Source organism: Diadema antillarum, unplaced genomic scaffold (assembly GCF_040938485.1).
Source record: "Diadema antillarum isolate AM-2024a unplaced genomic scaffold, OU_Dant_1.0 scf00000196, whole genome shotgun sequence".
Taxonomy (NCBI): Eukaryota; Metazoa; Echinodermata; class Echinoidea; order Diadematoida; family Diadematidae; genus Diadema; species Diadema antillarum.
Window position 1 is genome coordinate 409,571 of NW_027271085.1, and position 26,956 is coordinate 436,526.

Sequence of the window (26,956 nt, forward strand, 5' to 3'; positions counted from 1 at the left end):
GTGACGAATGGAAATGGAACTCGACGTTCCAAAAATAGTTATCTATGACATACAGTATAACGATAATAATAATAATAATAAACATGTGTGCATATAATATATATATACATATATATATATATGTATATATACATACATAAATATATATAAATATATAAGTATATTATATGCGTATATTTCTTACTCTCTCTCTCTCTCTCTCTCTCTCTATATATATATATATATATATATATTGTATACATACATAGATCGAGGTCGTCAGTTTCTTCTTCGCCTAAAAACACAAAATCAAATAAACAACCGACAAACAAGACTCAAAAGCACACATACAAACAAAGCAAGAGTATGATTATTAGCACACTTAGTTGCATGTAAGGTTGGAAAAGTATAATAAGCGAAGCTGAAAACATGCACAACAAAGGAATTCATCAAATCATACACTCCATGCAAACGTACTGTACAACAACGTCAACATGTAAGCTAACAGTTTTTATATCCGCATCAAATCATACGAGACGCAAGGTACGAAGAAACAATGCACGAAGCCTTGTACAGCAATTCCTCTTTAGAGTATATAGTTCTCCCCCCCCCCCCAAAAAAAAAAAAAAAAGAGAGAGAGAGAAAAAAAAGAAGAAATGAAATTCGCCAATAGGGTATTAGTAACAACAAGAGTTTGAGAGACAAAGCGATTCTGTCAGAAAGAGAGAGAGAGAGAAGGGACAGATGGATATTGAGGTTAACGTTACAACAATAATTTGAAGTTATTCATATATCATAGAGAGATATAATAATTTTACCTCGACTTCTTCACTTATTTTGTGAAGTAAAGATTTGAGTTAACGACATTCTTGTATGACCAAATTGCACCAATTATTGAATATTGAAAAAGGCTGCGTCTTGATCGTTTGTATGGATAGTACCCCCCCCAAAAAAAAAAAAAGAACACACACACACACACATATCAAACAACACACAAACAAGAATCAAGGCAAGTTCCACAACAAAAGGTTTGATTATACGGGTACACTTAGTTCTATCTTAGATTAGAACAAAAAAGCTAAGCTAAAAAAAGGTCAAAATCACGTTGCACTTTGCACAAATTACGTAAAACAGCGTCAGGTGTCAAGTAAGACAGCCTACAGTACTGTGATCTGTTGTATTTGCCAAATTTATTCACGAAATTTTGTAGAAGAGGAAGTGCAAGAGAGTTGCTCGCCAAGTATATGAGGAGCTCATTGATACACAACAACAATAAGAAGAAATAAAGACATATCGCAAGGTTCGTAAGTCCACAGGGTTTTAGTGAGAGTTTAGTCAGTTTGAATGACTTCCGCTATCTTGGAAAGTCCTTCACGTACGTTTTTGGATTTGATCAATGTCAACATTGGAATTCCTTTTGTTGACTAGTTTTGTTGAGCACTTTACCATTTTGCAAAACATGGGACACTTATCGTCAGAAGAAAGTACACAATAAACGCATACAAAGGGCCAAAAAGATAGGACATTAGCTATCGCGATGTGTGCTTTGTGAATGTCTATGAATCGTTTACTATGTATACAGTAGGAGAGCGGATCGTATCACCGAACGCCTTTTTTTTTGTGGCTTTGAATTCAGCACAAAGTGGATGAAATGTCGGCAAAAAATAACACCGGTTATTCACAAAGTCCTGAAAATACGAATTCAGCAAAAGTACGCAAATTATTCACTCAGGTTTTTGGAGAATAGGCTTCAAGTATATCTTTCTCTCCAAAAAATTAAAAAAAAATCAAAAGTTGTCTTTTACAACCGCAAAAAAAAAAAAAAAAATCGCATTATAATTAGGTACATGATTTTCGTAATGGCATAGTCAATGCTTTCACATCTTGTTCTTGCACCAGAACCACAATTCTTACCCAAGGTTCACTACATGTACCTACTAGTATTCTTACCGAGGGGAGGACAAAGAGAAAAAGAATCGGCTAATGAGGCTCATTTTTTTTTTCTCACCGCAAAATGTCTAATACGAACATTTTGAATAGTTCCCATGATAAAATCTTGCGATAAATCGACATCTTCTTCTAAATCTGAGGTAAAATGTGAATTTCTTAACGTTTTTGCATTTTTGTGTTGCATTCTATTTTTGCGGTTTCGGTCCTTATAAACGATTTGTGAGGCCAGTCTACGAGGTCCCGCGAGTATTGAAGATCGTAAGTACGCAGAAATATGCGTACGAAATTACTATGATGTCGGGCACTACCATACCAGCTGCATTATGTATTCAGTACTTCCCTTTCTCAAGGTGTGTATATCGAACTCTTTCTAGCGCTAATGATATTATGTAATGACACATTCATACACAAAAGGGGACTATACCTGGGTATTTTTATACCCTTTTCACCTCCCCCTCTTTTTCTACCATTCTGTCTTTAGTCCTAAAGTACGCCAACCTAAATTTCTCCTGGTATTCACTTTCATTTGGACAAGGAGACCGGCAATGACAGGCTAAAAACAATGACGATCACGTCAACGCAAATTATATGGATGTGCCGTGCGGCTTAGTTCACGAGTCAAGTTTTCGCTTGCTGGTACGCGTGCATACACAAGGACAAAGGCGTTTTCTTCTTTTGTATCTGATTGTATGTAAGCGTCGGGACGATTACAGTACATCAAACAGACAAAAGGATGAAAGGCTTGACCGTCAAAATAAAAGCTGACCTTCTCTGAGGGACAAAATGAAAGCATGCTTTCAGCCGTCCCGCAGGACAGCATCCAAGCGGAACAAGACGACTGGAACCTCATAGAAAAGACACGCAGACTCAATAGCGTACACACGCGTGGTTTACCAATGAGACTTTTGATTTATACACAGCTCACAGCTCACGCCGAATTTTCCCGGCGCGAAGAAAACATACCTTGTCGAAAAATCATGAATTTACTCTAAAAAATCCTATGTAAGCATACACAAATATTTAGTTCAAACGATAGATACACTTATCTGCTATCATTATATATCAATGGCAGTTTCATAGTGCAAGTAATTATGATACCACAAACATTTTAATGAGCAGGAGTTTTCTTGCTCTTCTTAGTCGCCGATCGGCGACCATGGCACGTCAGGACTATGGTCGCCGATCGGCGACCATGGCACGTTAAGAGTTAACTCTTATACATCCATGTGCATGATAACTTTGCTTTGTATTGTTTTACTTTGTTTTGTTTTGTTTTTGTTGTTGTTTGTATTATCATTTCTTTTTTTCTAAAAATTACTGGGGATTTGTGATCTTGTGTTATAAGGGGCCCCGCCCTACTGGAGCACCCACCTTGGCTCCACAGTTGGCGCCCTTTGCGATGCAGAATCCCACGAAGGCAGGGTCAGCCATCTTGACCAGGATGTTGTCCACGCAGTAGACGTGGACGTACTGCACACCCCGCCTGTCCATGTCCTCCAGAATCTTGCAGTTACCCAGCGCCCGGTAGAGGCCTCCGTTTCCGTCTAGCCACACAAAGAGAAAGAAATTGAACTAGAGAAGCACTCTGAGAGCGCAGTCCTCTGCCAAGACAACAGCTGGAACCACCCAAACATGCATGAAATTTCTGAATTTTATATAGAAGCCTGTTGCTACATCATTCACTTCCAGCTGCCCGGCGCCCTACCCAAGCAAAGCACACACTTTATAGTGCCCGTATGTAAACCTCTAGTACGCACAGCTAGAAGTCCCAAGTTCATTGACCTCTATATGTGCATACGTAAAAAGAGCAAAAATCCTTCAAATATCCATAAAAATTCCTGGGTCACTACAAAAGTTGAACCATCTGTTTCTAGAGTAATCATCAACTTTTCCTGCAAGTTTCATTCTAATCTGTTCACAACTTTTGGAGTTATTTTGCAAACATTTATATCTGTCTATCTATGTAAGCACCTATCTACCTAATAATCAATCTATTTATCTACACTGTATCTATTCTATCTATTTTTCTAAGACCCTATCTTCCTATGATCTATTTATCTCCCTAGTATCTATCTACTTATTTATTTTTCTATCGAAAATATTTTCTTAGTACTCTCTTTCTCTCTATTATCAGTAGAACACAACAGTGATAGTTTTGAGAAAATCAGAATATTTGTTCAAAAGATATGCCGTTTATAAAGTTTTTGCACAGGGTACAGTTACTGCTGGATGATGAGACTACTACAGTTTATGGTGTGACATTTGTATTAAAGGAAATTGGGAGAATTCCACAAACTTTAATTTTTTGGAAAAAAAAAAATCCCTCAATTCACGACTGACATGCATGTACAGTTCATGTATAGGGAAATATCATTTCCCCTGCCTTCTGAATGAGGCAAGTCAAGCACTCTATTATTATGCAAGAAAAGTGAGAATATATTGAATTTGCTTTTATGCTTTCCTATATATCATGTTCTATCCATGTGACATCACAAGCTGGAGTCGTCTTCTCGTCCAGTAATGGCAGCGATGAAACTTCAAAAATTCTTAGCTTTTAAATAGATTGTCCAATTTTCCTCAAACTTTCACTGATGTGTTATTGCTGCACACTCTCAATCCTATAGGATGTACGAAGGCGGACTTGTCCTTTGATATTCCCACCATGTTAGATTCAAACAGGTGGATCCAACCTACCCGGTGCCCGGGCTATCTTCCACTTCTGATCGAGGATGATCTTGCCTTCGAAGGAAACACAGGGAAGCATCTCCTGTTCAAAGAGGACTAGGTCGGCCTCATCGATACCAAAGTGGTTGTGACTCTTAAAGAAGTCTCTGGTGGGCTCCTTCGTGTGCTCACTGGTCATTATGTACCTTTACAGAATAAAACAAGAAGATGGTGATGACATAATAGCAAATACTTGAAATGGATGATGATGGTGAAATAATACAGGAATGCAATTATCTATAGTAACAACGACAATGATAGTAACACAGGGTGGTCCACGAGGGGTTTCAGCATGTCGCTGCAACATGCTCAAATTCTTGAGCAACATCCTCAAAAAGCCAGTAACATGCTAGGCAACATCCTAAAGAATTTGCAACAAGCTCAAGAGAATATGTGTTCAAACATGTGAAAAACATGTGCAAGACAATAGAAACATCAAACTACCTGGTACTTAGATATTTGTGTGCAAAACATGAGAGAGAACATTGAATGAAAGCAGCACCAAGAGAGATATGCTGCTAAATATTGCGTACTACAATGTGCTCGTGATGTGCGCTCCGCTTTGCAATATTCTCAGATTCTGAGCTTGCAACATGCTCAAATTTCAAGTTGTGGACCACCCTGGTAACAGATGATGACATGTAATTTGATGATAGTATTATACATATGTACCACTACTAATGATTTAATGATCATAACAAAAAAAAATATTTTAAGTGTAGCGATAATAAAAACAATGAACTGTTCAGCAAGAAATCACAGCCGATGAAGTTGATTATAATGCATTCCTTATACACTACATACACTACACACACTTCACCACTTTTTTTAAAGGAACAGAGTAGCGATGGACTGTAATATATTTGTATTAAAAACATCTGGCTGCACAGATTTCTACTGTGAGAAACTGCAAAACACATACACTTGTATGGTTATCACTGGGTGAAAAGAGAAGACTAATGTATCTCAATAGAGGACAAATAAAGAAAAAACCAACAACCTAAAAAGCACGACCTTACACAAGTGTCTGTTTAAATCTTCCTATAACGCACAGTATGCTTAAAATTGAAAATTGCAGCTCTTTGTCTGCTCAATGAAAACATTTTCATTGGATGCTTTTGATATAAGATACTACATTATTGTATGGTATGTGTTTATGTGTACAGTGTATTTGTTCTTGTTTCAATATGGGAGGGTGGGGGGAGAGCAATCTTTTAACAGTAACAACAGAACTATTCAACCGTGAATTGTGCACAACAGGGCTGCATGGGATTTTGAGATCTATTGTCGGACAACTGTCATATCATAGAAAATCTCCACAGCACATTGTACTGTATGTTTGCATTTCTGGCCGGTGCACGCACAAATTATATAAAAGTCTGTGTTTGCAGTGTATTGCCTGGGTGTGTACTCAGGTTAGACACGCACGAGTCAATTCAGTGAAGAGCTAACTGTGCATTTCTATAATACTGCTCATTGTTATTCCTCTGCCACGTATGGTATTAGAACCACACCCAGCACTGTGACGTACAAGAGACTAGCCCATACATGTATTCAAAACAATGTTTCGCAATGGGGCAATACCACTATCACAAAAGAGAAGAAGTGTCCAGTACAAACAAGATTTAAAGCTTTTTCTCCCATGCCCATATCCTGGTTATCATAATCTGCATTACCATGCTGTTAAAATATAACTACCCGTGTGGTGTACAATGAACAACTTCATCGCAAAACAGGTTTATGGGATTGTACGTATGTATGGGTGGAGATGAAGATTGGGCTCTTAACTTTTTGCGAGATACCAAGAAACCACAATACACTTATTATGAAATGTTGGAGAGCATGGAGTACCATTCAAATTCAAATTTTATTCTCTGAAATCAGTTCTAAAATGACTGAGATACTAAATCAAAAAACAAAGTAAAACAAAACAATCCTTATGTTTGAAAAGGTGCGTCCCACCTTTTATAGTACCGTATTGCTTTGTTTTGGATATCTCAGCCATTTCAAAACAAATTTTCATCAAATGAACATTGAATTCCCCTTTGAACTACGGTACATGTTTTGTTTTTGGTTTTTTTTATATACTCATGAGAGGTTTCTCATTACTGCATTTCATTGAAAAATGTTAGAAACCTGAAGTATGATCCCTTTTTAAAGCATATTCTTTGGAATAAAGTGAAAACATACACAGAGCTTAGGTACATAACCATGAAAGTCTCATTCCAACACCTCTAGAAGTACAACTGTAACTCAGCATTTTGACTTGTAAGTGAATTTTACAATTTTACAATAAATGGCTAAAAATTTCTCGTAAGACCTGGGCAATCTATCAACATAATTTATTCAAACTACTGTAATTTCATATTTTCTTCACTCTGCAGCCATTACTTTGTTCTGTGCATTAAAAAAAAGACAATTGAACCGGTTTAAAATAAATCATACAGCAGTTGAAGGCATGAAAAGAAAAATATTAAAAATGAGCAAAAATGAGAAAGAAATAATAGCAAGTAGTCCTTTGATATAGAAGTACATATATTGTAAGCATGGTACTGTCACTATGCACTATTCAATGCTTTCCCAACTGTCAAGGCAACAGCCAACATAGATAACACCAGAGGCATTGTCTACAAATTTTTGAGTTGAAAGGTCATCAAGAATTTAACCTTGATCTAGTTCTTCGCTGCAAAACACAGCATGTCCAATATTGAACATGTGACTTTCACACGTGTACATGAAAAAAGAAAATGTTCAAAAGCATTGCTTTATAATAGTACAACGTGGTACATTGTATATGTTTGACGGATATGAAGCAAAACACAATACCAGTAACACAAAAGAGGGCGGTGGGACTGTTGAGCAATAGTGGATTTTCTACAGCAAAATGTGATGCAATTATTGCCAATGACAAGAAACATAATAGAACAAAACAAAACAACCGCAAGATCTGAGATCCTAACCAAGAAACATCAACAATTTTGGACTGTTTTGCACAAAGTTTAAAAACAGAAAGGGTAGAAACACTTACAATTGTTAGCGGTAAAATTTGTTATCAATGTCAATATTCTCATATTCCATTAAAATGAATTGCACTGAATCTCCAGAAATACAGTGTACATTATATACTGTGTAACTTATATTAACTAATATTAAAGGGGATGGCTAGTAACCGATCAGTGGGAATCAGTGGGAATGCTAAGGGATGATTGTTCCAATCCTTGGAGTACATTATATATCTACTGTTGTGTGAAAATTATTTGCTTCAGAACGGTCTGATATTCAAGTAATGTGCAGATTAATGCCCCGTCACTGACCAGGCACGCTAACCTGGAAACATTCTATTACACATTACTTGAATATATGAGACCATTCTGAAGCAAATAATTTTCACACAACAGTATATAAATGAATCCCACAAGGATTGGAACAATCATCCTCCAGCATTCCCACTGATTCCCACTGATCAGTTACTAGCCATCACCTTTACTAATAACCAATATTTCAATTAACTCATTGGTAAACCAAATCAGTTATCTAGAAGCATTGATATCAAAACTGACTTCATGTTGTTGCTTATTAACCCGTTGAGGACTGTTTGATTTGGCTACAACACGCATTTCCCATAGACGCCTGCCTGAGTACGACTCGTCCTCAACAGGTTAACACATGACTCTCTGCCAGCTTGTAACAGGTACGTACATCATTGTACGTAATTCATTTTGCAGTATACCATGCGCTGCTGATACAATCTGAAGTTGAAAATAGCCATCTAATTTTTATTATGCAATAAGGGTACGTACATGTATGGCATCTTTCAAGGAACCAGGGGCTGAACATTAATTTAATACAAATGTATGGATCCTACTGGTAGGGTCCATGGTTATAACAAGCTGAAAGTTCAGTCAGTTGAGAAATGCTGGAACATACAGGTACCTAACATGAACTCTTGCATGAGTCAGTGTATACAACGCTCCAGACTCTTCCTAAATACAATGTATGAAGGTAGGTTTCATGTATGGTATTCATGAGTATTATTTTGCCTCATGAAATGTCATATACTGTAAAACATGATATATTCGCGGCAAGAATTTTTCGCGAACTGGAGCCGACGGTCTTTTTTGCGGCATGAAATTTTCGCGAACTGCCACTGGCATTCAATGCATATAGTGTAGACAAGAACTTTTGCGTGCATTTTAATTTCGCGAATCTTGGCGCTCGCGAAATTCGCGAAATTAAAATGCACGCGAAAGTTCCTCGTATTACAGTATTAGTTTACACATCTTATTCAATAGCACCTTCTAGAATCAGTTGACGTGTGACCTGTGGCACAAAGGCAAGTACAGTGTATGCCAGTCTCCCATTGTTCTACACTATACATTTTCACTGAACCAAACACAAGGTCATTTATCTCAGCTTCCTGCCATTGCATTTGAGTCTTTCAGGGAATTAGGCAGACTTTATAAACTTGTTCCTACTATACAATAATGTGTACAACAGGGCTGCCAACTCTCACGCATTGAGCGTGAAGACTCACGCATTTTGGTCCTTTCTCACTCTAAAATTTTATTTCATTTGCATGCATTTCTATCAAGTGATCTCACTCATTTTGACTCCTAAATTACGTTGTACAGTACGCGCAATAGAAAACGCCCGACGAAAGTGCGTCCAAATTTCGTCCCAACGCTTTTTTCGTTGTTGATTTCGTCGGGGACGTTTTCAACGCTTTTTGCGTCCAGACTTCATGGACGGATTTTGGACGAATTCAACGAATTCAACGAAATCCCCGAACGCTTTTCCGAAGCTGTGGACGCATTCAACGCTTTCAGCGCTTTCAACGCTTTCAACCCTTTACACGCGATCACACACACACAGGATAGTTAGCTCTAATCGCGAATTGCTAGCTCTTCTTTCGTCGAAGTTCTCTAGGTTTCCCGTCCATTTCTCTCATTTTCTCTCTTTTGCTTTCGTATCATTGTATCCCTTTCTTTTCAGAGTACAATCATACTTTAGAGAGTATTTTTTCTCATTTTTATTAAGTGATTACCGTGTTTGCCACAATTTGGGGTGAGTTTTTGTTCGAGTGTTTGTTGAGTTTTTCGATTGAACGATGTGTCGATTATCTTCGTGTGTGCGAGAATATCGTACCCACTCGTTTGTTTCCGTGTAAGTATTTTTACCGTAAAGTGTCTTCATCGTTCGTCTTCACGCATCGGGTTTTCACCCTAGTTTTCCTCATCGTAGTTTTCCACATCCATTTTTTTTTTCCGGTGCAAGATACTCTGTGTATTTTCTGCTACGGTAAAATGCCATTGTCGATATTTTTTGTGTATTCATCGTAGTTTTCCACCTCCATTTCATTTTTGTGTGCAAGATGTGTAGCTAGGTCTGCGATGTCTGAATCGTTTACAGATGTGTTTTGTGAGAGTATTAACCACGATGATTTTGAGGATTTTGAGGGTTTCGCGGTGGATGAGATCGACTGGAATGATAGTGATAATGATAATGAATCTACACTATCTAGTGGTGTTGATATAAGAGCTCTTATGATGATGCAATTTATTTCGTGTGACCGACCATCATGACGTTGGCGATGACGAGTACGAAACGAGTAGCCTATACATGTACAATGTAGGCCTGTAATGATCTAAGACGAGAGACACTGACGACATGGCCTGGCCCTGGGGGCTGTTTTAGTGTTGCCTGCTGAGTAGGTGTTCCATTCTATCCTTTCAGTTATCACTTTCTTCTTTTGACCCTGGATGGAAAAAAAAAACCCTATCTTGCCATGTAAAGACAGAACACATACCATCATGAAATATCATGACATTACTAAAGTAATAAAAGAAATAAGTAAGCGATGAAAATTCTTGTTTGTAAAATCATAAATCAAAGGCGATTTCATATGAACCAGCTCTTTGAAACGTATTTAATTTGCCTATTGATACTTGCTTTGCAAGTATACATTTTCTCTCCCATGGACTTTGTGTCCCCCCCTTTTTTTTATGTGCTTTAATGATTATTCTAATTTGTTTTGTCAATATCATCATTATTGCTGTATTAATATTACCATACTTTGATAAGGTTAATTGCATTTGTTGATTGACTCTAACTTTCATTTTGTTGCCTCCTCTTGGTACTTGTACAGATCCTTTCTAGGGCTTGCTGTTTGCTCACCCCCCCCCCCCCCCTTTGCTGTTGCTATTTCACTCTTTACCTTTCTTTGTCTCTCTGTTGTTCCTTATCTTGTTTGATGTTGCCTCCATATTCATTCTTTTCCTTCAATGGTTGCCCCCTGGCCCTCACGACCATTACTAACCTTCCCTGCCTTTTGTCTGTCCATCCTCCTGCTCTAATCCCCCTCCCTTTACCTGTTGGGCTCCTTGCCCATGACATCCTACCCTCTCCTTTTGTTTTCTTTGTTCCTTGTCCCTTGCCTGTTCCTGACTGTTCTTGTTGTGTGAAGTCGCTTTACATGTGTTTGGTTGCTTTTTCTGCCTATTTGCCATTTTGCTTCTGACGAAGATTCTGCTATGATCGAAAACTTAGGTCCCTTTTGACTCTATCCTAAAAACATTCATGTACACTCCCAAAACTTGCTGGGCTAGTAATGAAAACTTCCATTATCTAGCAGGGGAGAGGGAATGCTTTCATTTTCTCAAGAGAGCTTTTGTGTGAGAGAATGCAAAACTTGATTGAGTGTTGCCAAGTTGTTTTCAAACTTCTTCATTTTATTTGATCTTAAGCATAATCACTTTCGTAAGTACATGTACAGTATTACGATTTCTTCTCCCCTGACTGTAATCGGAAAGTTTGCCATAAGGACGATCGCTAATGTGTTTGGATGTGCCGATATGCGAAACACGTGGTTCAAAAGAATGCACCATGTGCTACTTACAGTTGTACTGCCTTAAAGGTTACTGCAAGTTGAATGGATCGAATGCGCCATAGGCTTAGTTACGGTAAACAGTTTACGTTCGATGCGAATAATTATTACGTCTTTCAGGATCGAGGAATAATACACACAAAACATGCAAACAAATCCACGAACGAGTGTTGATAACCAAAATTCATATGAAAAGTAATAGGCAGTTTTGATGAGCGTGAAATTTTATTGTCATGATTTTGCCGTTTAATCGGGTGGTGGCTGCATCACATAGGACATCTCAGTGAATTTGTCTAGGCATATGAGACTTTTCATATAAATCTGTGATTGCATTTTGAGTGATTAATCAATTCCTTTTTACAGTTCGGGAACCAGAACATCAGAACATCTTTGCAATGATTCCTTTAACTCAACTCACCCGCGAGTTCTTCGATCGATATACTACACCAAATGCGCGCATTCTTTCGTCTGGCACCTGGGGTCTGGCACGCACCTGGTTTTGTGGAAATTTCCACAAAGGGAGAGGGTGGGGTTTTTCCAATCCCAAGAGACCGCATTATACACAAGAAGACAATCTCGTCGCTTCTATCATTTTCCGTCACTCGTGTTTTCCCCTTATTCTTTGCTAATAATGAACATTTCGATTGAACTTAACGATGGTTGTTCACACGTGGTTCCTTTTGTTGTGAGGTGTAGGTATTTTCTTTTTTTATCATTCTTGGGAGGGGAAAGAAGAGTAAAAGAGGGAAAACTTATTTAAATAAACGAAGGGCACGTACGCTCAGCATCCACAGCAAGCCGTCTTTTACATCTGCATCGTTGATTATCATCACTTGCACTATCATCAGGCATCACTCGGATAATTTTGTCCTTTTTTTATAAACATTTAGAAACACGATCACCATCACTCGAGATAAACACGTAGCAGTGGCAGATCCAGAGGGGGCGCATGAGGCGCACGCCCCCTTTATTTATCGTGGAAAAAAAAAATAGAAGTGAAACCCGGAAGTGGCACCAGAAATATTAGTTGCGCCCCTCCCCCCTCCTGTACAGAATTCCTGGATCCGCCCATGCCTGTACGAAAATAAATGTCAACAGACAAAGTATCAACAACCTCCCTGACAACCATAAACATTACCACAGAGCACACCGAAGCGGCTGGCATCAAACACCCTTCGAAATACTGCAGCAAAGCGCGAAATCGCCGTTACGAAAATGCATGTATATATACACAGTGCGAGGCAATTGAAAGATTACCTTTAAATATTTCAGAATATGAAAGGAACAAATAAAGTGATATGAAACGAAAGAAATCGTAGACCAAACGAAAGGTATAACGACCTCCAATAGGCCCTTAGCCGCATCATATCAATAAACATGACGTATAAGCACACGGAATATGCGTGTTTCGGATTCCTCCCTTCTATATTTCTTTCCTGAACTATTCCCAATGCCCGAATAAAATAATGACTAGTTTGTTACACTGATTTCTTCTTCTGAGGTAAGGAAGTTCGTTCGTCCGAAAACAAAAGGATTGACACTCCGAAGGTTTGCTAATCGGGCAATGCCCCCCCCCCCCCCCAAAAAAAAAAACAGCCCACAAAATGCTCGTTAATCAAAACATTGGTTAATAATGTTAAAGACGATAATAATAATAATAATAAAAATAATGATAATAATAATAATAATAATAATAATAATAATAATAATGATAATAATGATAATAATAATATAACAATAGACAGAAATAAAACAATATATGCCCCCCTATAGCAATTACCCGCAGCATGATTACATTTTCGAATCAACAAACATGGATAGGCACAAGGAATATGCGTGTTTCGGATTCGAAATAACGCCGTAACCATCGGAATAGCGCACCCGTTTTCTTTTTTTCGGAATAATGAACACCACGGAAATGAATAAATGATTTCAAACTAAGAATCCATCGTAATTCTTGCCTTAAAGATTTTCCTCCCTTCTATATTTTATTCCTGAACTATTCCCAATGCCCGAATAAAATAATGACTAGTTTGTTACTCTGAAACATGGTGTTGTGAGTTAAGGAAGTTCGTTTATCCGAAAACGAAAGGATTGACACTCCGAAGGTTTGCTATACCCATCGAACAATGGGGGAAACAAAATAATAGTAATACATTTTATTTTCACACTAGGTACGAACATCTACAAGGTGTAGGGAATTTGCGTGTTACGGAACATTTTATCACTTTCGCATCAGCGAACTTTACGTGCATTGGGTACTACAAAAATGCCTCCCCCCCCCAAAAAAAAAAAAAATGTATATATAATTACACCAACGCTTGAGCATAACAACAAACAAGCAATCAAACAAACAAATAAACAACTTAAGATTTAATCTCATAGCTGCTTTGAATATTTCACGTTCCGTCTGCATGACTGTATATATACTTCTTTTCAGAATTATCTCTCGCTTCCCGCTTCACAACTAGGAAATAAACGATGTCAAACTACAGGTATATAAGAATTAAACTTATTGTCTTACTCTGAATATAAAATTCATTATTTCAAAAGTTCGTTTATCCTTGAATACAACAGGCTCGATACTACAGTACTCCGAAGGTTTGCTAATCCGACAATAACGCACCTATCCAATCACAAACATTCGTGCATTTTCGAATTATGAATCATAATTTGACTATCACATTTACGAACATCTATTTTTTGTGTAGGGAAGTCGCGTGTATCTGAATGTTTCATTTTCGTCCTAATGAACCTTATGGGTGCATGGGTACAACGAACATGAACCTCAAACCCCCCCCCCCCAAAAAAAAAATAAAATAAAAAAAGAAAGAAAGAAAGAGCCAAGTCAAACTAAGAATCAGTCTGAATTAGTCGCTTTGAAAATTCCACGTACCATCTGAATTATCTCTCTGTCCAATAAAGAAATAAACGATATCAAACTAAGAATTAAACTTATTGTCTTGTTTTAAATATTATTTTTTTTTTTGCTTTTCTGGGGCCCGTTGCATAAAACTTACCATTGAATTTCAATAGTAACTACCGTCAGCATCAATGATTATAAAATTTACCGCTGATTTAAGACTTACCGCATAGAAAGGAGCGGTAAGTCCAGCGGTAAGGGTTTTATGCAACAGGGCCCTGATTCAATAAAAAAACGGGCAATGTAACGCGCAATTGCTGAAGAAAGAAAATATATTTAATGACCAAATAACGGCGAACAAATCCTTCTAATTTCTTTTTTCCTCTTTTTGGGGGTTAATTTTCTTTCTATACTCAAATGGATTTTACGTACACGCAATTTTAGTGAAACCATTTTCTTTTTGGTCGGCATTCTACGATAAGGTTCCTGTGGGTTCCTGTGGGTTCACCCTCGCCAAAATTGCGTGATTTCTCTTAAATACTATGAACCCGAATGATCTCTGATTGGTAATTTAGTCTATTTCATGATCAACAGTTGTTTATTTTCTGCTTGTAAAAAAAAAAAAAAAAAACAACACGTGAACAATTAGTAGGCCTTATACTGGGTCTTGTCATGTATCGTACATCTCTGTTTCGTTCAGCCGAGCGAGCCATGCCATGGCAATTGCGACGCACATACGGCGCACTCGCCTTTCCCACACGTGCACATTCCCTGGTTACATGCAGCCCGCATACCAACATGTGATGTATCAGGTGACTTACAAATGCAGTGAATAATCTGCTAACGGTGCCGTACTTACAGCTAGGGTAAGGGAAACTAAAACTTTTACAAATTGCTTCAATGAAAACGGCATCGATGTATGTATACATGTTACCATTCTTAATAGTATTATGTGAATCAGGTGAATTCCACGCCTGTCTACTGTTCTCATTCCCGACCGCTGTGCTACTACTAGTACTTGTTGAGTCTAATCTTGCAGTGATTCTTGCCGGCTAGCGGCTGTGGATGTGGCCACTACACACACACGTGTGTACTGTATTCCATGTGCGCCTTGGATCACGGACGGTTTTAACGAAATTTGGACGAAACTGCCGAGCTCCGAACACGCATTTTCCGAACGAGCAACGCATTTGCCGAACGAAATTGAGCGGGCGGTCGTGCGTGAAATGCGTCCACAAAGCGTCAGAATCGTTGCTACTGGATCGATAACGAAATTTCGTCCAAATTTCGTCCAAATTTCGTTGCTACTCGATCGATAACGAACTTTCGTTGGAAAACGAAATTGACGGAGGCGTTTCTTATTGCGCGTACTGTATAGCACTGGCCTGTGGGAGTCTCACTCTCAACTACGCCGTAGTTTCCAGTGTTGGCAGCCCTGGTGTACAAATCCCCATAGTAGACTTTGTACAAGGCTTATTATCATTAAATTGGTGATGCAGCTAGGGAATGGCAAAGTACATTGAGTGGCCTGGTATCTCACAGGTATTATGACTGCATTCTTGTTTTTGATAAGTGTTGTAATTTGGAACCTACCCGGCATACAGAGTACACTGTACTTTTTACATAAAATCTTCACATGTGCATGACTTGTTAAAAATGCATAATCTCTAAATACAATGCAAGCATTAGTGCATCTTTAATATTTCTTATTGTATATGCTACCAATAGGAATTTAATTATCATGCCCAAACTCCAGGGAATGATTTCCCAACTCAAGTTTGAATCGATTAGCAATTTCAGCTGATAACAATGTTCAAATGATATCCTGTACACTTCTATGGAAGAAAGCTGCTACACAAATGATATTCTGTGTAGCAGTGGTATGAAAAATGCCTCTATAGCAAACTGAAGATGCAATAACAGCAAAGTCATTCCCTGGTACTTTCCTTTCTATCTATTTATTTATGTATTCATTTAGTTAGTTAGTTTATAGTTTAGTTAGTTAGGGAATAGTTAGTTATTCATTCATTTATATCTATTTTGGTTGTAAAGAGAACACACACACAGAAACAATGATTTAAACACAAGAAAATTCAAGAAATGACAGATTTTTAATAAAATATGGACGAGGAACTTCTCCAAAAATTGCAATGGTATCTCTTCTTTCATTCTTTCTTTCTTTTTCTTTTTTCTTTCTTTCATCAAAGTACACATATTTTCCTCATGTTTTGGGTGCTATCAAGCTTTAAAAATAAAGTGAATGGGCCACAAAAGTGAGGATGATCTCAGACAAGAACTTAGAGAACAGTGTGGAGAAGGAGTTTGGGAGCTGGAAGGTTTGTTGGAGGAAGGAGGATGCCCTGAATCAGGTGAGGTGGCGAGATGGCGGGAGAGAGGTTGCTGTTAGAGCGAGGTAAGCGTGTAGTAAACGTAAAGCATTTAACTCTTTATGTGCCATGGTGGAAACCCCCTGTGTGGCACGTTATTCCGAGACACGAAGGTAGTCATGCTTTGAGAAAGAATTGTTTTTCTAATTTGTATAACCTCTACATATTTCTGTTAGGATGGGCATAATAGTAGGCAAAGTTCAAGAGGAATGCAAACTTTGTTTCGATATAAATTGTATGACGAATCTATTTTCAATTTCTCTTTCGAATGACCAGTTGCTACATTACTGTAAAGGCATGACTTTTGCACATTAAACCGTGACAGAAACTTAGAATATAACGAGCAAATCTAGTTGGGAACACCACTTGATAGTCAATCACCACATAGAATGCAAGCCGTATATATGAGAGGAACAAAAGCACGGAAAACGCTTTCATCGTGCCACGGGATTAGCAGTGATTAGTGATTTATCGATCGGTTTTGGCGGCTTTGTTTGTTGAGCAGAATATATGCGAAGTTGGCACGCCGTCGACTGAGCCGGACGTGCGAACGTGGCACATAAAGAGTTAAATACATATTACGTACAACATATTGTAAGTATGGGGGGGGGGGGGGGGGGGGGGGACTCACCATGGAATGGTTCCTTTCTCTCCGGTCAGCTCAAGGGCCAGCTCCTGCAGCTTGAGGATGCGCTCCGCCTGCAGCTGGTACAGTGTCTTGCTCGATGGGAGCCCCACGTTGTACATACCCTTGGGGTACTTGACCCCCAGCCGGGTGCCCTGGCCACCAGCTAGCAGGAGCACCCCTACCTTCCCCTTGGAGATTTGCTTTAGCCCTGTGTGAGGGAATCGGTGGCATCACAGAAATTTGGTAGTTGATAAAACTAGCATAGTACAGAGAGCATCGAATTACGCAGAACATTATACACTAAATAACAATTTAACAGTAACAACAAACTGCTCTAAATGCATTTTAATGTGTGTACTACAGTTGTACGTACTAACAAATCACACATAATTATACTTTTGAAATACAAACAAACACTCATGCACACACACTCACACACACACACGTTTACACACAATCGTTCCACACACACCATCTCCAGCTCTGTTGTACTGAGCATCTGGTTCCACTTCCTGCAATATTTTGACAATCTACCATTTTACAATGTATTTATATTTAAAGCCATTATCATAACAAGGAAAAATTTGTCCATACACCGTCAATCTCTTCAACAGGTGACAGCTATGATCTTTAACAACAGTGGGTACATATCTTGTATTAGAATGAAATAAAAATGCAATTTTAAATCAAAATTGTTTAGAAAGCTCAACTTGCCTTCCTTGTACCACTGGTCCAGATATTTCCCAGAGCGGGTGACTGACCCAAAGAGCTCGGACGGGATCGGCTCCATCCGGTCGTCCACCTTCTCCTTGTTGTCCATGTTCGACGTCGACGTCGAGAAAAATTGCAGCACCTCCGCCACGTTGGTGGCCTGGATGTCGTCGTACAGGGCCCGGCGCTGTTCGTCGTCGAGCTCGGGGTCGTCCCAGAACTGCAGGACGTGGTCCTGGCCCAGACTGGCCAGTTTCTGGCGAAGGGAGGTGACATCCATCTCGCACAATGCTATACCAGTAGGTTTCTGTTTGAATGCATACATAAAGAATGTTGCCATAACAACCATACATATGGTCAAAATGGAAAGTCCTCCCTGACATTATGGTGCTTTGTACTGTATAGGTATTCCGGTGAAAATCTTTTGGGGAAAAATCAGACAAACACATGAAAAGTTATCTGATCTGATGTTTAGAGTGCAAGGCAAATTGGCAACTTTGTGTGATGTACAGTACTATAGACCGTGCTGAGCAGATTTAAACCTTCTTTTGTTTTAAAAGGAAAAAAAAAATCACTAATTTTCACAAATATTTTTAAACATGCACAAAGCATGATCTACTCAGGAGAATATAAAAAAAATGTATGACTGCATTAATAACAGGGTCAACTAGTTGATGTACGTTTGTACTTTAAAGCGTACAGCCAGCTTACAACTGAATCATGATGAGGATGTTTGAGAACATGTGGCAGTATGACAAAAACAGAATTCAAACATTTTTGTATATTATTTTGTTCTCCCTTTATATTTGACAGCAAATGACCTACATTGTAAAAAACATGAGACACAATGTTACAATGTACATGTACCGGTACCTGTTGTATACAGGAAAAGCATGTTAATACCAAGACAATGTTATCGTCAGGAAGTTAAGTTCGTGATAATAAACAATAAGCCCTATCACCTGTAGATCATGTTTTCGAAAACTTCCCCTTCTTGAATACAGTTTAGTGATCATGCCATGCACCAAATTTGTGCCAGACGAGAACACCATCTGTGCCAAAATGTCAGTTTGTGAACTCCTCCAGATGTTCATTGCGCAAATTAACTTTGTGTATGAAAGCACCGGAAATTGATCTCACATACACTTGTACAGTGCAGTTGAATTGAGTAAGGTCTACAAATGTAGTACAAAAAAAAAAAAAGAAAAAAATGGTACTGTTGGTTATGTGCTCTGGGTGGATGTGGACCAATTTAGGGTGGAATTTCTTTATCTGAAATGATTTAGATCTTGTATGGGGTATTATGGATTGTAAAGTACAATGTAAGGTTATGTATCATTGACCTCCAGCCAAATATGGTATCTGATGCACTTCGGAAATGTAAGTTTTGAATAAAACACTTGAGTTTTTCATATCTTGCTGTATTCCTGAAACAAATTGATACACAAGGATGTGTGTATTCTTAGCCCGTTGAGGATGAGTACCGAGTACTCAGGCAGGTGTCTATGGGAAATGCGTGTTGTAGCAGAATCAAACCGTCCTCAACGGGTTGAGGGATGGTACAATTTTGGTTTACACTATAGACAGGGCTACAGAATTCCAACATTTTTGTGTGTGTCTTTGTGAGATATTAACCCTAAACCAGACTGGGCTTTTTTGGGGTGTTCTGTGTTCTGTGGATGGGGGAGGGTTGATTCAACCCCCCACCCCCTCCCCCCAGAGATCTCGGCCGTCGACTGCGCAATCACCCTGAAAATTAGCGCATACATTACCTGTCATGTTATCTACCAAAGCATGAAAGAAAAAATCTAAATTTTCATTTTCAATATAAATATCAAATAATATCACATCTAGGTGAAATCATAAATTTTGCTCTAATTCAGAAAATGAAGCTAGTGGCATCCTAATTTTTGGTAACACTGTTCCTGGTAACAACGTACTTTTAAAAAAAAATCTGGTATCAAAACTAACTTCTTATTTATTTTATTGTTTTATGAATTTCTTATGTATTTCTTTGTTTTTCGACCTTCTGTTTTATCATTTTTTTCGTAAAATTTATGACAGAATCTATTTCAAGCATTTCAGATCATGCTGAAAATAATTGTTTTCAGCGAATGAAAGTGAAAATAATTTAATATCTTTATGAATAAGGTGAGAAAACTCTATTTGCATCTATAGACTTTAAATACACAAAATCACGTTTTTGAGCTATTTTTGGTCTGACAGCCATGTATAAAAGGTCATGCAGCATCTTAACGGTATGCGCAATTTTCGCGAAAAAAGGATGTTAAAAGATGTACGAGACTTGAAAGTAAAAAGTCAGCGAACGGCGCGGTCAAAAATATTCCGCACGGTGGAATAGTCACGAAAAAATGCCTCTTTACAGCCTCTTTTCTCAGTTCAAACTTTTCAAGAGTGTGTGCTTTCTTTCCAATTTTAATAGGTTTGGAGAATCCATTTGAATTGAGTTAAATACATCATTTTAAAGCTTAGAATCTGATCTTTCAGAATCTGCCTCTAACTAGAATTCCACATTTGGTAACTTTTTTGTATGTTTTCTGGTGCATGGTCACATATGGTAGTAAAAACATCAAATAACTTTTATGTAATTGTAACATGTACAATACCTGTACTGTACAGTGTATGTGACCACCAGTTCAAAATCCACAAGAATTGTGGTTGACCAACTCAAATTATATTTTAAGGTTTGTCGTTTAATAATTATACCTGGGAGAGAAATCTCTTCTCTACAATGTACTCCCCTGTCATTGTTTTTTTTAAAGCTATGTATATGTATGTAATATGACATAAAACCATATACAACGTATCATTTTAAAGCTAAGCTTTTAAACTCTTTCAAACTACAGTGTACATTTGATATAATGGATACAAAAGTGAAAATTCATTTAGCCTACTTTTGTGGGTTTTGAGGTTTTTATTCAAAACATGCTACTTTCTCATTACTCTTAATTTCAAAAGCATAGTTTTCAGAACTCTGTATCTGCTCACTGATCGCTGACTTTGCAACACATTTCAACCATGGCAACATAATTCCTGCCAGAAATTCTGCCAGGATTTGAAAATTTAATCAATAGTGAGGACACAAAACCGACAAAGAGTTTGGACATGCTAAAAAAAAAAAAAAAAAAATGATTTAAAATCATTACTTTTACACTAAATGTACGTACAAGTGTAGGTTATAGTTCTGAAAGAAAATACTATCATTTGAACAGAGCACTGGCATTCAATTAAATAGCATTTATAAATGTAATCGACAAAGTTGTAGAATATGAACAAATGCATTGCTGAGTTTTCAACTACATATGTACATAAATTGTAATTTGACTATATACACATTCACACAGGAGCCTCTAGAGTTTTATAGCACAGACCATCAATGTGTATTAAATGTGCTGTACAATGTATGGGACCCTCGCTGGCAATATACATTGTATGGGTCAACTTGGTGTCTATGTACAATAATTGCTTCTTCCTGTGCCTCACAGAAGGTGCAAACACTAATAAAGCTTAAAGGTGTGAAGTTTGAGATGTAGCCAAATTTACTGAGCAGTAGAAAAGTCCCTTGTGTATCAGGTACTAGTACATGTATAATTGGTTGGGCCAGAGAGGTGAACAAGAATCCAAGTATTAAAACCTGCCGTACAGACGGTACAGTGCAATGAAAATTCCTTTGACAAGTCTCAATTATATCTTGCCCTTGATATCAAATGATCTGTAGTTTATCTTGGCTGTGAAATGGGTGAAATATCATTCATATCTAGATTCAAGGTCTGAAAATGACTCCGAGAGAATTTGGCAAGGTTTGAACAAAACTCAGCTATCACAGTTTCTTCTTTTTCATTACCCCTTCCATACAACCCAACAGTCCTTTTCAGGACCACTTGTAGTAATTTACAGTTTTCTTCATAGGTTATTTCTATTGCCTTCTCCCCTCAGGACTACGTACACTTTAACCTTATTCTAATCTCTTATTTTGCATTTCTCCCACAGGAACCTTTCCAGGATTTAACTGTCATCAATTATCCTCTCCATTACCCCTCTCCTTTACTGCTTGAATTTCATTATCTTCTTTTCTTTTCTTGTCCCCCCCCCCCTCTCTCTCTCTCTCTCTCTCTCACTCCCTACAATGTAATTCTCTCAACTTAGTCTCATCTCTCCTCGACTTTGTACCTTTCCTTCGTGGGATTACTCATCCTTTCTCCATTGATTCCGCATTCCATAGTCCACAATGTTCGCCGACATTGTTCTTCTCTTGGTTCCATGAATCTTCACTTCTCTCTCCTATCACCATGATTTTTCAACGTTCAACTCCTCCCTCTTCCTCTTCCTTCTATTTCATCTTTCTCCTTCTAACGATGTTCGAACATCTTATTCTTACTTGATTCTTGCTCTATTCTTCCTTACCACTCTCTCTGTTCCTTTCTCTACCGTCTCCACTAGTGCCACTACATTGTAAGTTCAACATCCAGCCCATCCACTGTCCCCCACTCTTCATTTTTTTTTTTTTTTTTTTTTGCCCTCCTTACAATCCTCATATGTCGCTTCCCTCTTCAATTCTCCTCTCTAGGCTCTTCTTCTGCCAAACAGTAGGGAGCTTTAGATTTTAGACGTGCGGACGTTCAAAGGGAGAAAAAACATGTGCGCAGTAGCACGGGTCAAGTTGACGCACGCTTCTGTGTACACTTAGATCATTTTTTTCCCCTCTGAACGTCCGCGCGTCTAAAATCTAAAGCTCCCCAAAGACCCGGTTAAGGACTAGAGTAGAGGTTCTACTGTACATAGCTAATGATGTAAGGGAAATAGTAGATCGATTATGTAGAACGATTACGATAGTAGATAGATTATGTAGAACGATTACGATCACGATTGGTGGAGATCGATGTAAAAAAAAAAGAGAGAAGGAACGACAATGTAACGACGAAGAGGTTAAAGCTTGTGTGCCGTGTCAGCAAAAGTAAAAGAGAACAGATTGCATATTCCTGGTGTCGATATCAGTCATCCTGTGTGTTGTCTAACGAACCCTGTAGACTACATTGTAATGGTGTCACTGCAAATCTTTCTCCCTCATTTACTTCACCATGCAAACCTCCAAACAACACACTGCCACTGGACCGTTAGTTTCTTTAAAATATTCCATTAATTTACTTTTTCTACCTCTACGGTGCCTCTCATCAAAGCCTGTTCAGCAACTGGATTAGATTAACAATCAATCGATTAGACTAGAGTAGACCTAGGTTACAACTTAAAGACTAAGTTTAACATTAGGCCTAATTATTAAATATAAGGCAGTGTACACTGCTTATTTGGCACGCTGTAATTATAATTAGGCACTTACCTAGAATCTACATAAAATCAAAGCTTTTCAGAGCTGCAGGAGAGGCAATCTATTATCAAGCTGCAGAGCTAACACAGCTGTAGCAATCTTGTATTCACGACATTGTACACGCACCGACACTATTGAAGAAGGCTGCCATTGAAGAAACCCATCCAGTTCACTAACTGCAAGCTTCACTACAGTACAGGCAGGCAAACCTACGTATAGCGTTGTACATTGGCAAGCCTACGTAACCAAGTTACCCAGCAACTCTGCCCAGCGGCCAACAAGGGGAGCTACATCGGGACGCGGCGGGCAGAATTATCAGGCTGGGTCGCCAAGCCCCAAAACTAGCGAGCGATTATGTTTGGTGAGTGGTGACGTGTGCAGGTTCAGTACTTAAATCATTCATGGCATACTCACCACGGCGTTCTGAAGATAAACGGGTTATGAAGCAGGACTTGTTATTGTACCTTTGCGTTCCAGTTGTTGATGGTAATCTTATTAAGTACAAAAAAGGTAAAGCGAAAAAAATTGTTTTACCAGAGTGAAACAACATTCACACTTACGCACAATTGTGGTACCGGTGCACGCTCTGTAATTACACACGACACACACACTAATCTATGCTTGAAGCAAGCTTGAAGCGATCGCGAACGAAGGCGTGTCATACATTCGTACACGTTTCCATGCGATCTTCTTCGCGATCGATGAAATTTCTCCACTCAACTTTTTTTGTCACAAGAGGGCGTAAGACTGGATTGCCTTTTTTTCTTTCTTTCTTTTTTCTTTCTTTCTTTCTTTCTTTCTTTCTTTCTTTCTTTCTTTCTTTCTTTCTTTCTTTAACTGTCTATTTTTCTTTCTTTTTCTTTCTTTCTTTCTTACTCTCTGCCTTTCTTTTTTCTTTCTTTCTTTCTTACTTTCTGTCTCTCTTTCTTTCTTTCTTTCTTTCTTTCTTTCTTTCTTTATTTATTTATTTCTCTGAAAGACTGACTTCGACAAGCAAGGACTGCTGCAGCAGCAGCTGCAGGCTGGACAGGTCACTGGTGGATGAGTCATGGGCAGCCCACATGCGCGTTCCTAATTTGTTTGTTTGCTTGTTTGTTTTTGTTTGTTTTTCTTGAAAAAGGGTGTAGCTAAGGGGCTCAATTCGGGGAAAAAATCAAGAAAATCGTTGAAATGGGGATCTCTTCATATTTTCCCCAGAAATGATGTTCGAGGAATTTACTATAGGGTTATGATAGTTTTCAAACCTTTTCCGAACAATAATGTTATCCTGAAATGGGTTCCCGAATAGAATTAGTTTCAAAACCCCCGAAAAATTCCGAAATTAAGTTGAAGTTTATTGTTCGTATTCACAACGTTTACATGGCACAATTATGCAGCATGAACACAGGATACCTGCGCCAGAGAAGACGATGAATACAAATCAAGTCTGATACCAGTACTCCTGTCTAATACAAAGTTTCTATAAAAGAGGTAGTAAAAATAATGCAATACTAGTACAATGAATAACTCCAACTTTAAAATGCATGAAACATGTCACCATGCCAATTGTTTTCTATCATGTTTGGAATAGTAATGAAGAGTTTGTTCGCAAACACCGATAAGTCCATATTGCCAAATGGAGATATTCGCGATTAAAGGTCAAGAAAAATAAAGAGAATAATATGAACAGTTTTGCTTCTTTTGACCATAACTTTAAAAATGTACCTTTATATGTAGTGACCAATATATTATCTAAGATGTATTATTTTGTACTTTATGACAGAGACAGTACTTAAATATCTTCAAAAATGGACATCGGTTTGTGCGAACAAACTCTTCGTATGTTTGTTGTCATTTTATTCATTTTTTAAGCGCCATAAGCACTGAAAGGTAGACTTGAGCGCTATACAAGACAGTAGCCAATATTATCATCATTAATATTGTTATTATTATTATCATCATCATCATTACTATAATTTATCATATCACATTGAGATGAAAACTTAACATTATAATACATGTGCTAGTATACATGTAAATTAACATGTGGATCTAAAATAATGTAAGTACAATAATTATATAAGCAAAGAATGATACTTCACCCATGATTGGAGTTATCTCACACTGGCCAACATAATGCAATTTTAGAGATCTACGCCGACACTTGATTGAGTAAGTATGTTGAGACGCACTGCCGTGGTATAGAATATAGTCCGGCACATCATTTTCCGTAAAGATGCACCATCAAATGGCAAAGAAAAGAAGAGTTTGTTCGCAAAAACCGATAAGTCCATTTTTGAAGATTTTGAAGTACGGTCACTGTCATAAAGTACAAAATAATACCTTTTAAATGATATATTGATCACTACATAATTATAAAGGTACATTGTCGAAGTTATGGTCAAAAGAAGCAAAAAATTTATTATTTTCTTTGTTTTTATGACCTTTAATCGCAAATATCTCCATTTGGCAAATATGGACTTATAGGTTTTTACGAACAAACTCTTCAATACTTTTCGTAATGGATTCTATTTATTACCGAAAAGAAAACAAAAAAAAAATTATAATTGTTGTAGATTTTCTTTCTCACATTGCACTTCTTATGCATGCAATAATTATCTAAAATAAAACCCTGTAACTTTGGCAACATTTTATTTCTGCCATTATAACTAAGGGAATGATTATCTTGAAGATCAAAAATCATCAAACTATCTCTTCTTACATAGAAATGTCAGCCTGCCTCACTTTTTCTTATTGTTCTCTCAATGCTTATACCAAAATTTTGTTAATATTATATAATATATTATTTTTGTATCATTTCAACAAGGACGGACTGATTTAGTTGCTACAATACGCATTTCTCATAGACACCTGCCCGCTTATACTCGAGAATCGTGCCCAACAGGCTAAACACATCAAAGCAGTTTCGTGGAAGAAGAAATAGAAGAAGAAGAAGAAGAAGAAGAAGAAGAAGAAGAAGAAGAAGAAATTTACTGTTCATACATGATCACAGTTCACTGTGTACTAACCCGAGAGGGCGCTTTATAAAACCTCACAGAGTGTTTTCATTGGTCTGCAAGGAGACATTTAATGTCAGTAATCAAGTTCGCTTAGTTTGACAAAGTTTTCTCCTTTTTAGGGGAAATCAGGAATAATGATGGAATTTTTACCGGATATAGAAAGGATTCAATCGTAAGAACAAATTTTCACAATTCAGTGCTGTCATGCCGACAGTACGTATACTTTAATTTTGGCGGATAATTACAATGATGTCATCACATGGAATGTCTTCCAGTTAACAGCGAACACCAGATCTTTACTAGTTTATTCTTTCGGTGAATTCAGCATGGAAATTATTTCACTCGCAACAGAATTTGATATTAATTACAAACAGATAATCTGGCAAACGAAGGATACACAGGAAATAACATTATTGCCCCACCCCCTCCAAAAAAGAAAAGAAAAGAAAAGAAAGAAGAAACCTCTCAAACAAGCTTGATGACTTTTT

At 37.8% G+C, this 26,956-nt stretch overlaps 1 protein-coding gene across 2 annotated transcripts in view; it reads right to left on the reverse strand.

The window, feature by feature from the left end:
* LOC139723603 (UDP-N-acetylhexosamine pyrophosphorylase-like) overlaps positions 1 to 23,988 on the reverse strand; it is a 55,362-nt gene extending 31,374 nt beyond the window's left edge. For both annotated transcript variants that reach the window (XM_071634835.1, XM_071634834.1), the window contains exons 1-5: positions 23,884 to 23,988; positions 18,129 to 18,432; positions 17,418 to 17,622; positions 4,624 to 4,799; positions 3,301 to 3,473 (exon numbers count right to left, since the gene is read on the reverse strand). In XM_071634835.1, coding sequence (XP_071490936.1) covers positions 3,301 to 3,473; positions 4,624 to 4,799; positions 17,418 to 17,622; positions 18,129 to 18,405 — 831 coding nt within the window. In that variant the 5' untranslated portion in view covers positions 18,406 to 18,432; positions 23,884 to 23,988. The remainder of the gene's footprint in view (positions 1 to 3,300; positions 3,474 to 4,623; positions 4,800 to 17,417; positions 17,623 to 18,128; positions 18,433 to 23,883) is intronic.
* Positions 23,989 to 26,956: the final 2,968 nt, after the last annotated feature.